The sequence below is a fragment of the Falco biarmicus genome, chromosome 7, assembly GCF_023638135.1.
Source record: "Falco biarmicus isolate bFalBia1 chromosome 7, bFalBia1.pri, whole genome shotgun sequence".
Taxonomy (NCBI): Eukaryota; Metazoa; Chordata; class Aves; order Falconiformes; family Falconidae; genus Falco; species Falco biarmicus.
Window position 1 is genome coordinate 71,228,509 of NC_079294.1, and position 12,441 is coordinate 71,240,949.

Below are 12,441 nucleotides of genomic sequence, written 5' to 3' on the forward strand. Positions count from 1 at the left end.
CCCCAAGTCAGGGACAGGAGGTTCCTCATCAGAGCATCTCTCCAGTCTCAAGCAGCACTGAGCAACTTCTCCAGCTCAAGGAAGTTTGTGCCAAGTCTCAGCATCCCCCCCCAGGAGGCTCACAGTGCAGAGCAGGGCTGTGACAAGCCTTGGGCTCAGGCATTCCCCACCCAAAACACCAACATTGCCCCAGAGAGCCTCACCAGGGACAGCAAGACCTCCCAGCCCACCAGCACCCCTTACCTAGCAGCACGCAAGGAGAAGAGAGCACCAAGCCCCCAGCCCAGCCCTGTGCTTTTATCTCGGGGGGAGGGGGCGGGGTGGCTCCATTCCAGCTGCTCCCAATTAACACACAAACTCATTTGCACTCCCCCAGGTGAAGCTCTTTCTTGGCTAGAGGGGTCCCAGCTTCCCTCTGCTCCTCATTAAGCCCAGGCAGGTGGTTCCCCAAGCACCAGCCCTGATCATCATGGATACTCTTTGAAATGCCCTGCTTGTGGGGAGCAGGTTATGGTGGTGCTTGAGTGATTTGGGCTGAAAAACATGGCTTAAGGTGTTTGGCTCTCAGGACCGGGCAGATTTTGTATTTCTGATGGAAGCTTACAAGGGGTAGGGTGCCTCAGGGGTCCCTGCTGAATCAGCCCAGGGTGCATCACCCTAGCAGAAGAGTGCTTGGGGGCTGGTGCCATCCCTGCTGCAACCTATGGCTCTCCTGCCCTGTTTCTGATGCACAGACACCCCCAGCAGCATCCTCCTCCTGGGCTGTCACCCAGGGAGCTCAGGACATACCCATCACGGGTGCTGGGATGTGCTCTCTTACTGATGGGCGACCCCTGGGGCTCCCAGCAACCCCAGAAAATCAGATGCTGGATCCAGCCCTCCAGTGATGGGATGGAGGGGCTGGGCACATCATTCATGACTTGTTGCAGGGAGCAGGCAAGTGCATTGGACTTGGTCTGGTCTGCCCAGCCCACTGGGTGGTGGTGGGTGCTGATTTGGGACACCCCCCGCCATCCCCATAAAGGTCCCACAGTCCCACACTGGCAAGCAGAGACTGAAGCACAGCATGTTTGGAAACAAGCCAAACCCTTTTAATCAGGTGAGGCACCTCTTGAAGTTCATATTCTTACAAAACATTAAATAAAGTGAAGGAACTTTCTTCCCTGGAACCTCATTTTTTATATATATATATATATATACACACACATATAAAAACAATTTACAATATTATTAACAAACACTGCTTTCTGAATCACTTTACAATGCTATGCACGGATGGGGCATGGCAAAGGAGAGCAAGGAGAACAGCAGTGTTCCCCCTTCCCCATCCCCCACACGGCCAGCACATCCCAGTGGAAAACCAGAACGGCACCCACAGAACACACAGAGCCGCCATCGCCTCCCCAGACCAGCAAACACACCTTTCAGCTAGAAAGAGTCTATGGTACTGTTTGGGTAGAGTTGTTTTTTTCTTTTTTCTTAGTTTAAAATAAATATTCCCTGTAGTGAAATTGAAAATAATAACCACCCTCATTTTGTTCCTCCATCCCTGCGTCAGCTGGAGAAACACCTGAGTGTTGAGTTTGTAAGGCCTCTGCTGTGCACCGCCACCGAGACCGGGCGAGGGGGAGTCCTGCTGTCCTCAGCTGCCGGGCCCCCCCGGGATGCCCACCCACCTTCAGTGCCCGTGGGGTGGGACAGACCCTCCTTCCGAGGTCTCGCAGCATCCCTCCCCTCTCCTGCCCCTCCGGTCGCACCGGTGGCCACGTCTCCATCCAGAAGTCATCCCTAAACGCGCATCTCCCATGTTCTCCTTTGGGGCAGCTGGGAGCTGTTGTGGTTTGGGTTTCACCAGCCTGTCAGTCTTTCTTGCAGCCTTTTTCAGCTGCGATCAGGACTGATGCTCTGAACCCAACCAGCGCGTTCCCACCGCCTTGGTCCAGCACAGTAAACAGGTGAAACTGTGTGTTTAAATAAAAAGGCAAGTATAAATTACTACGTTTTTTTAAAAAAAACACCCACATAACCTGAAGGCAGCAGCTCCTTATAAAGGTAAATATGTAACATTTTTAAAATGTCTTCATTTAAAACAACAACAATTCAGTCCTGTAACTACAGAAGTTGCGATCCCTTGACCCTTAATATTGTGTAAGTCTGTAGCACTTTGAGGATTAAAAACCAGGAGGAAGGTACATTTCTGGGGAACGGCGTGTATAAAGCAGGAGAGGTGACTTTAGAGGAGAGAGGGGGGATGCGATGAATCATCCCCACAGTAGCCAGCCTTTCTCCAAGGCTGGGGATGATGGTGTAGCCATTTCCATTCTTCTCTTGAGGGTACAGATGCTGCTCCAGCCCTCCAGCTCCACTGGACCTCCAGCTGTTCCCTCCCAGTTCCCTGCCTGCAGCCTGGCTGGCTGTGGATGGAGGTGGGAGACGCACTGGAAGGTGATGCACTAGAGGAAATGCAGCTCCTGTCCTCATGGGCAGGCAGCCCAGCTGTTGCCCTCAACACATTCCTTAGTGTCTTTTTCTTCGTGCTATCCAGGGCTATCGCTTTGCCATCGGCTTTCAGTGCCTCCACGCCAGGGCTACCTGGGAGAGGAGAGAATGGTTAGGGACAGCAGGGTCTTCACCTTCCCATCCCGAATAATCCCCCTCCCAGCCACAAATCCCCACTCCAGCCCAGGCAGCGGAGCCACTTGTGTGCTCCTTCCCAGCCAACCCAAGCTCCCATCATCATGGCAAATACGCACACCCCTTCTCAAAACGACATATAAATCCTATAGATACCAATAAAGACACACATAGAAGAGTTACCTACTTGGAGGGATGCTGGCCAGCCTGCGAGCTTGAACCTGTAAGAAATGAAGTTGATGGCAACAGCCTTGAGCAGAAGCAAAAGCATGTGCAGACAGGGAAGGGTGGTGGGACTGTCACCAGTGGGATGGGACAGCCATGGGTGGCAGGTCCAGCATGCAGTGTACACGCTGCCCTGCTCCCAGTGTGTTCCTGCCCTTGTAGGTGGCCTGGAGGTGACCAACACCTCCTCAGTATCCCCAGGATGATTTTTCTCACCCGGGCAGGCGAGGACAACCCCATCAGCTCCACACACACACCCCAGTTCAAGCTTTTTCCTTCCACAACCCATGAAGAAAAGCTAAATATCCTGCTCCGCAGACCCCTTGGTAGGACACGGGCACTGAGGGACCATGCAAGTGATGGATGCTCCCACCAAACAGCAGCATCGGGGAGGCAGGTGCAGCTGGAGCTTCCCCGGAGGAGTCCCCGTCGGTGTCCCCAGACCTCTGTGGGAGATGTTGGGCTACCTACCGAGCTGCTGCCGGATGGAGTTGTGCCAGTGGAGGTTCAGCAGGTCCGGGTAGATCTCGGGGAGCTGCTTAAGTGCCAGGAGCTTCAGCATGCGCGAGGTGCAGCTCTTCAGCTCCAGGTCCCTCAAGTGCCTCTCCTCCGAGAGCGTGGTGGGGCGCAGCTCCACCTTGTGCTCCTGCAGCACCTGGTCAACCGAGGCCCCCGGGAGCTTGGGGAAGAGCTTCTCCTTCACCACATGGATGGGGATGAAGACAGCCCCTGCCCGGACTACGTGGGGGAAAGGACACTTGCGAGCGAACATGAAGGTCTCCAGCTGAGAGAGCAGGTTGGTTAGGAGCGTGGCCGCATCCTGGAAAGCCAGCCAGATCTCCTTGCCTTTGGTGGGCTTCTGAGGTTCAGGGATCCTGGAGCCATTCTTGGGCTTGAGGGGGGATTTGGGCATCTCTCCAAACTGCTCTGCTGGCTCTGCCACCTTCAACCACTCCTGCAGGAGCTCCGGGGAGGACTTGGACACTGAGCATGAAATAACGTCGCAGAGCCACGTGTGCAGGGTTGTGAAGTACTGGCCAGCGGAGCTCTGTGGGGCAGGGGTCTCACACTGCCTGGGCAGTGAGAAGCTCCCCTCTGCGGGTGCACGGGGGACTTCGGGCAGCGGGGGCTGCTGCAGGTCAGGGTGAGCCCCCCTCAGAGCAGAGATGCTGGGTTGGGGGCCGGCTGGTGGGGCCGGTGGGCTGCTGGCTGGTGGGGAGGTGGGGGGTGTCCGTGGCGGTGGTGTGGGGACACTGCGGGAGGGGGGGGGTGGTGGCAAGCTGGGCTGGGGGGTGTGGGGGCTGCTGGCCTGCGGGGGGGGCACAGTCCTGGGCGGGAGGGAGCGCAGGATCTTGTACTTTTTGAACATGAAGGTGGCCGAGCTCTGGAAGTGGCTCTTGTCCCCAGAGCCCACCTCAAGCAGCAAGGGCAGCGCCTGGGGCTTGGCCCCCTCTCCCACCCCAACCTTCCCCCCTGGACCCTCCTCCTCTTCTGCACCCTCCCCATCCAGCGTTCCCTCCACGTGGCCGGGGGGTCCCTGGGTCTCCCCAGCTTTCACCAGTCTCTTCTTCAAGCTGAGGTCCAGCACCATGTCCTCAGGGGCCAGGTCCCCACTCCTCACCCCACCAGGGCTGCCCTCCTGAGACCCTGCGTCTTGGGGCACAAGCTTTGGCTTCTCAGGGACCCTTCTGTAGCAGCTTTCCCCTTGGCTCTGGACCGCGCCGCTGCCCGTCCTCGGTGCCTGGCCAGCCGGTGTCCCCGCAGGCAGTAGGCTGGACATCACCGAGGTATCTCCAAGGGTGGCGGGCTCCTGGCTGTCCCCCTTGTTTTGGGGTGGGGTGTCCCCCCGCAGATGCTCCCTGCAGAAGGGGAGCTGGGATGAGCCCTTGGTCCCCTCCAGGTAGTCTCGGTAAGGTGCCAGGCTGAAGACGTTGTTGATCACTGGCATGGGTGGGGAGGAAGGAGACACCTCGCCATCCTTTGGGTTTTTCAGCCCCTCCGGCGGGGAGGCAGATGGAGAAGGGGGGATGAGCTCCTTGGGTGCATCCTTGACCTTGCAGGCATCTCCCTTCCCTACCACGACGGGAGCCGGTGGTCCCCCACGAGGGGTCTCCTGCAGGGCTGGGCTGGCCCTTCTCCTGCCTGGGTGAGGGGGCTCCTGCTCCCCCTGGCTGGGCTTCACCCAGCCCTCTTCTCCTTTGGGAAACGTTTCTGTGAGCCCACCAGAGCCCCTGGGTACCTTCTCTGGGGCGCAGACAGGTTGGAAAGCGCTGTTGTGCCTTGCTGCCACTTGCCGCCGGGGACTTTCCTCCTGGTGCCGCTTGCAGCCAGGCTCGGTGCCAGCGAAGGTGCCGAATACAGCTGCATCACTGGGGCTGAAAGCAAACCCAGGGCTCGGCAAGTAGCCAGCTGGCTGTGGCGGCTCAGCATCCCTCGGCAGTGCCGCTGACTTGGTGGGCGGTGATGCCACCGCACCGGTGCCGGCTGCCCTCGGTCCATAGGTGTCCAAGGGGCTGGGAAAGTAGCTCCTCGGGGCTTGGGGCTTAAGGTAAGAGCTGGGAAGGGGCTCCTCACTTCCCACAAAGCCAAAGCCTTTGTAGGCGCCGGGCAGGGCACTGGGCTGTGCCTCCATGGTGGGAGCCAGGGGGTGGTAGAGGAGGGCAGCTTTATGGAGGGGCAGCGGGTAGTGGGTGTGCGGGTAGCACAGCGGTGGCCTCTCCCGGTACACTGGGCTGGTGGCTGGTGGCTGGAGCTTGGGCCAGGGCTCCAGGCTCAGGCTGGGGACTTCGGGCACCTTCCTCTGGCTGTGGGCAGTGGGGCAGCTGGCTTCCAGGAAGGGGGTGCCAGGGGGGGCCCTGTATTTCTCAAAGGCGGCATAGTAGGGGGAGAAGGCAATGGGGGAGCCCACCTTCTCCTTGGCAGGCAGTCCCAGGCTGCGGTGCAGCGGTGGGAGGCTGGGGTCAGAGTGGGGACCCCTCTTGTGCAGCCCGGTGCTGCTGCGGGGCTCGCCGGGGTGGAGAGGGTGGCTGGTGGGGGTGGCAGCGGGCAGAGCCCAGTCTGCATCCCCCGGTCTTTGCTGCAGGCTCTCCGCCCGGGGTCCCAGCGGCAGAGCCATCCTGGGGTCCACGAAGCACACAGGGGCTCTGTACACTGGCTTGGGGACAGCCAGGGGGGCCGCCTTGTTCACCGCCACCGGTTTCTTCACTGGGAAGGGGTGTCCGGGTGCTGGCGGTGGGCTGCTCCACTTCTCCCTCGCCATCAGCAGCTCCCGCATCAGACTGTCCTTGCCCTTCTCGGTGCCTGGGGGCTGCAGCCGGCTCCCCAGGCTCTCGGGCCGGTACAGCAGGCAGCTGCCCAGCGGCCCCTCCGCTGGCACGGGCTGGCTGCCGGCACCGGTGCCATAGTGCAGGTAGGCGGCTGCTGGGCTCCAGCGTGCCAGGGGCTGCTCGGGACTGTCGGGGCTTTGCAGCGGGCAGGCAAAGTAGGAGCCCTTGTAGTTGAAATGGTTTTCGGAGCCAGGGTTGGGCACAGGGCTGGATTTGCAGAGGCCGGCGGGGAAGCCAGTGGCAGGCTCTGCCTCCAGCCGAGGTAGCTTGTTGAAAATCACAGGGTCCAGAGCCTCCAAGTGCCGTTTTGAGGCCATTTATATGTTGTTGCCGGCGTCCTGACCAGGACGTGTGACACGAGAAGTGAGCTGGCCTTCCTGAATGGGAAAGAGAGAAAATAAATCATGAGCAAAGCAATTCCCCATGGCAAGCACTCAGCCCACGGTGGAAAGGCATGGGGGTGACTAGGTCTGCCGAGAGCTCCCCAAACGTCACCTTGCCCACACGCTGGCTGGAGAAAACACGTTGGTTTTCATGTGCAGCTTTTCTTTATCCATTTGTGATGCTCAGCATCACACTGGAAGGCTAAAGGAGAGGAGGGGAGCCACGGAAAGCCTTGCTCATCTGACAGTCAGCCTCTGCCAAGGGCAACAGGGACTTGCTTTCCTTCTCCCATCCTCCCGGCACCTGGCAGAGATCCAAAAAAAACCCAGCCCACCCCAACAGACAAACAACATTTGATCCTCAGCGTGGAAGCCAGGGATCCGGTCAGGCGCTCCCTGGGCAGCCCTGCACAGCCTGAAGCTGGCGGGGGGGGATCCCGGTGGAGTGTTCTCTGTCCGTCTTCTTGGAAAAAGCCTGAAAAGCTCTCGCTGCTTTCGTTTCAAAGCCTCAATGAGCGTCTGTTGCAGGCAGCGGGGAGCAAAGCCGGGTCAGCTCAGGTGAGGAGCCCGCAGACTACAGTGAGGCAAACAGTGTGTCCCAAATTCCGCGGGGACCCCCTGGCCACGTTTCACCTTTCAAGCTAATTTGACAATTTCCCCCCAACACAACAGGCTGCAGCTGAGGGGGACCCTCTCCCTTACGGTCTCTTCTGGTTCTGGGCTTGCGGCGGGGCCGGGTGCTGCAGTGTCAGGCGGTGTGTGCCAGCAGGTGGAGCTGGCAGACCGGCCCAGCACCGCCCGGCCTTCCCGGGCATCCCCCCGCATCCCCCAGTATCTCCTGGCATCACCCAGCATCCCCCCAGTACTGCCCAGCATCGCCTGATCATCCCACTGAGACACCTGAGCATTGCCCGAGCCCTAAAAGCATCACTAGACCTTCGCCCAGTATCCCCCAGCATCACCTGAGCATTGTGTACATCACCCAAGCAAGCCCCAAGACCTGTCTAAGCATTGCTGGACCACAGCTGAACATCCTCCCAGCCTGGTCAATCATCACCCAGCACCCTCCCACCGTGGCCAAATGTCACCCAGCACCCTCCCAACACGGCCAAATGTCTCCCAGCACCCTCCAAGCACAGCCAAACGTCAACCCAGCATCTCCCAAGCATTGCCAAACACCACCCAGCACCCTTCAAGCCTGTCCAAACGTCACCCAGCATCTCCCAAGCATGGCCCAGCATCCCCCAAACCCACGGATGCACTTACTGCTGCAGGATCTCATGTCTGTTCTTCACCCCCCTGTGCTTTTTTTCTTTTTGTGGCAAGAGTAAGCAGAAAGCAAAGAAGGAAACAGAGGAAGAGTGCATGGAGATAAGATAAAAGCCTTGTCCGCAGAAGGGGAAATGGAGCAGATAACTGGGGAGACTTGTGAGGGCAGATAAGGCACCCGAGCATGGTGGCTGTGCTCTGCAGCCCAGCTGCAGCCCAGAGCCACGCCGCCTGCCCTGGCAAACCACAGGCCACATGCTGCCAGCTCCCCACACCGCGCAGGCAGAGCCCTGCCAGGCCACTCACAGGCAGGAACAGTGGCCACAGGTCCACCGGCCCCCCTGGCCGCCAGCAGAGGTACCCCTGTCCCCCCCATGGCTCTGCCCCCCCCATGCCCAGCCGGGGGGACCAGGGGATGGCCCCGCACAGACCTGCTTGTCCCCAGCCCCAGCTCAAACCCAGCCATTTCCCCCAAAACAGCAGCTCCGGCATGACCGAGCCGGCTGTGTCCCTCTGCTGTTCCTTTGGCTTGGGTTTCTTCTCCAAACTTCAACAATTTCTCGCTTTCCAGGGAGGACGCTGCTTCCCTGGACTCCTCTGAAAGCCTCTTTGAGGGTCGATGCTTCCCTGCGGTGCAGAAGGAAGCTCAGCACCCCGCCCGCACGCGCAGCAGCAGCTCCCCAAAGAAAGGGGTTGTGGGGCAGCCGCATCACCTCCCACAGCTTTATCCTCAGGAGCCTCGGGGTAATTGCCACAACATCCAGTACCAACTAAATTTGCCATCACTTTGACCCAAGGAAAATGCCCACCTCAAATTGAAAAAGATTGGAGAAAACCCCCAAAACCCCAAACTTGCTTTCCACAGCCCCGGCCTCGCCTGTTGCTGCAGGGTCCTCTGTCACCACGTGCTGGCTGAGACATTTGGGGGGTCATGCCCAGGAGGAGAAGTTGGCTGCACATGGTCCTGCCAAAACAAGCCACAGGCTTTCCTTACACTCCGATTGGGAGGATGTGAAGCAGGAGGGGGCTCAGCTGGGCTGGGGGTCCCAAGCTGGGTTATTTTCCTTTGCAGCTGACAACTGCCCCCCCCCACCAACTGCCTGAGAGGGATCCCTTGGGAGGGTGGTGTTTCAATCCATCTCGCTGGGAGATGCTGTGTGGGAAGGAGATGCAGGCATGGGATCCCTTCCACATGATGATGATGCACAGGCTGGACAAGCTGGGACAGAAACCTGGGATCTTGTGACTTCTGACATTTCCCCACTGCTTTTTCCCCTTTCCCCGAAAGGCACTGATCTATAAAACCCGCGGTGTCAGGGACGTTGTGCAACCAGCCCTGCCCTGCCGTTACCGCAGGACCTGGTAACGCTGGCAGCGCCAACGCAATGGCCCCGTTTCCCAATCGCCTGCAGCGGCAGCAGCGGAGACCCCTCTTCAGCAGGGGAGGAAGGAGAGCTTTCTCCTTGGGAGCACCCCAACCCCTTCCCACCGATCTGGTGGGAAAGCAGGCGGCCAGCTCCGGCTTCCAGCCTCCCTGGAGGAATGCGGAACAGAGCAAGTCTTCCCACAGCAGCAGCCAAAGCCAGGCACATGGATTCTCTGATGTCTGATAGGGGTTGAGCTCATTAACCTCATCAGGGTGAGGGCACTAATGGGCTCCCTCTTTCTATGAAATACACTGGGGCTTCGCCCCGGCTGGCGCCATCCCTACACCTGCGCCATTTCAGACCCAAGCAAACAGCTCTGCCTTTGCTGTCACCATCAGCCCTGCCCCTCCGGGACTATCCGCTTGCAGCCGGCGCGGCGATGCCCCTCTTCCTTTTCCCCCAGCCATGGAGAGCTGTCGGGGCTGGGGTCTGCAGAGAGGAGAGGGACGCATGGGAATCGGGGCCGGGGGATGCCTGGGCGAGCACTAACGCGTGGCCAGCACTTGTGATACCAAAACCCCACAGCGGGGGAAAGCAGTGGAGTGGGTGGATTAAACACAACTGATTTATTCCTCTTTTTTTACTATTTTTCCCCCTCCCCCTTCTTTGCAGGGGTTCTTCCCAGAAGGGGCTGTTTGGCTGGGAGGGAGAAAAGTAAAACTAAATGAAAAGCAGCACATGCCGCCACGCTGTGTGCAGCGAAACCTCCCCGGTAACTGCTGGCAGCCCACAGCCCGCTTTATCTGCCGCGCTCCAGATGTCGAGGGGCACGGGAGTCCTCCCGCACCCCTCTGCCCGGGCTCCTTGGCCTGCCGAGGCTGCTGGGGGCAGCTCAGACGCCTCTTTTTGCTCCCACCGCTCCGAGCAAGCGCGGCCGTGCGCGTTATCGCCAGGCGCAGCACATGGCTCCCCGGCATTTCCTCCGCAGGATGCGATGCCCTAACGCGGCAGTAATAAGTGGGAGCCTCTCATCGCAGCCTCCCGCCTCCGCCGCCGCCACGTGATGCAAAGAAACAGCCGCCAACTCCCAGCCAGCCCGCAGGAATTGAGAAATAAACCCCAAAATCTCTTAAGCCCGCTGGCATCGGACATCACCAGCCGTGCTGCAGCCCCCCTCTCCACCAAACACCCCCCTTCGGGGTCCTGCGGCAGTGGGCTGCCAACGGAGGGGCCTTTCCTCGTGTCACCCCGAAGCGAGTGGACTTGTCCCCCAGTAAGACGGCAGTTTTCCATCTGGCTGCAATACTGGTTTACAATTGTGGGGACTTCGGGTCCCTGCCGAGGAGGTCACCTTTCCCATCTCTCCGGTGGGTTTGGATGCGATCACCGCTGAGGCTCCCTCCATTAGGGTCATTTGGGGGAGCAAACAAGAGGCCTCAGCTGCCTCAGCTCCCTCATTTAGTACCTTATCCCTCTTTAAAAAGTTTGCAGCTCCGGAGCTCTTGCCAGGTAGGCAAAAGCCTGCTCGGACCGAGCCAGCTACTTCTACAGGCAGCATCCTCGCCGAACACAGGCAGCAAGCCACTGCTTGCATTGCAAATCAGGCTGCCGTTCCTGAAAAAGCCCCAGCAATGTCCACTTTTATAAAAAAACCCACTCAACGAAGCGTGTAGCAGCCACCCGAAGGGCAGAGCGACTGCCTGAAGAGCGACATCTGAGTATCCAGGGGATTAAACCCCTCCGACACACAGGCACAAACACGGATCCAGCCGCGACCCACAGACTCGCAAACCGCGAGCATCGCAGCAGCGCGCGCTCCAGCCCGGCCGAGGGATGGGTGGCCACTGTCCCCTCGCTGTCCCCTCCGCATGGCCACAGCCACATGGGCGCAGGCAGCGCTGCCGCCCCGCCACAGCCACCTCGGCCGGTCCCTGCCGGTCCCGCGGTGCATCAGCCGCATGAGCCCGGGGTCCGTACCGGGTACAAACACGGGGTGCGGAGCCTGAAGCCCGTTTTTCCCCGCGTCGCCCAACGAGAGCCAGATGATCCGGAGGAAGGCGTTTACACGGGGCACCGGGGAGCCCCCCTGCAGTGTGCCCCCCCCCCAGCCCGCCCGGGAGCTGAGCAGCCCAAAGGCCAACGGGGCGCGGGGACCCCCCAGCCGTCTGCCCGGCTCGGAGCGCTGGCACGGCCGCGGTCCCCGCCAGCACGGCCCGGTGCCCCCCGGCACGGCCCCGGTCCCTGCCCCCGCCCGCGGGGCCGGTCCCCGCACTCACCTGCGGCTGCGGCGCGGTGGCTGCCCCGGCGCATCGCTACGGGGCCGGGCGGGGGGCTCGGAGGGGGGGGGGGCGGCTGCCGCTGCCCCGCTCGGCCGGCAGCCCGCATTGTGCGGAGGAAGTGGGAGGAGGAGGAGAGGAGGAGGAGGAGAGGAGGAGGAGGAGGAGGGCCGGGTGTGCGTGTGGGCCGGCTGGAGGAGGGGACGACACGGGACGGCACGGCAGGGGACGGGACGGGATGGGATGGGATGGGATAGCCCGGGACAGCCCAGCCCAGCCTCGGGGACTCTCGGTGCGGGGTGATCTCCTCCGTTACGGGGAACCCCCGCAGCCGGGAGCCTCTCTTATGGAAGAGTCCCCATCGCAGCAAGCCCCCCCCCCCCCGACAGGGAGGAGCAGCCATATGGCGAGCCTGTGCTGGGGTCAGGTTTGTTAAGGGGGGCCCCCATTGTACAGAGCCCCTGTTGTACAGAGCCCTCATAAGGGAGGAGCCATCATTAAGCGGAGCCCCCATTGCAGGCAGACCCCTTTAAGGGAAGCCCCCACTAAGGGGAGCCCCCGCTGCAGGCAGTCCCCATTAAGGGGAGCTCCCATTGCAGGCAGTCCCTGCATTGTGGGGAATCCCTGTTAAAGAGGAGCCCCCGTTACAGGGGGACACCCCCTGACCTGACCCAGGAGCCCCCACGCAGGGCTGCCCCCAGCCCAAGCCCACCGGGGTGGGAGCTGGGATGCAGGCATGGATGCAGCCACAAGGGTCTGGATCTGGTCCATCCAGCTGCACACAAGCGCTTTCCCGTCCCGTTCCCGTATGCAGGGACAGGTGGGGTGGGCTGGGGATGGTTTCTTAGCCCCCCTCATAGTCACCCCCCATCTCAAAGAAAAGTCTCTGCTCCTATACTTACCCCATCCCCACACAGGGGACCCCCACATGGCACAAAGGGTGGAGCCCCACGTCTATTTG

At 60.5% G+C, this 12,441-nt stretch overlaps 1 protein-coding gene across 3 annotated transcripts; it reads right to left on the bottom strand.

Annotated features, from left to right (window-relative positions):
* Positions 1-1,067: 1,067 nt before the first annotated feature.
* C7H15orf39 (chromosome 7 C15orf39 homolog) lies at positions 1,068-11,611 on the bottom strand. Of its 3 annotated transcripts, none has more exons than XM_056346374.1 (4): positions 11,481-11,611; positions 3,331-6,562; positions 2,818-2,855; positions 1,068-2,588 (listed from the first exon to the last, which is right to left on the bottom strand). In XM_056346374.1, exons 2-3 carry the CDS (start codon positions 6,500-6,502, stop codon positions 2,818-2,820), a joined length of 3,210 nt encoding a protein of 1,069 aa, XP_056202349.1. In that variant the 5' UTR covers positions 6,503-6,562; positions 11,481-11,611; the 3' UTR covers positions 1,068-2,588. The 3 variants fall into 3 exon arrangements, with proteins under 3 accessions (XP_056202349.1, XP_056202351.1, XP_056202350.1); XM_056346376.1 differs by lacking the exon at positions 11,481-11,611 and adding an exon at positions 7,835-11,065; XM_056346375.1 differs by lacking the exon at positions 11,481-11,611 and adding an exon at positions 6,681-11,065.
* Positions 11,612-12,441: the final 830 nt, after the last annotated feature.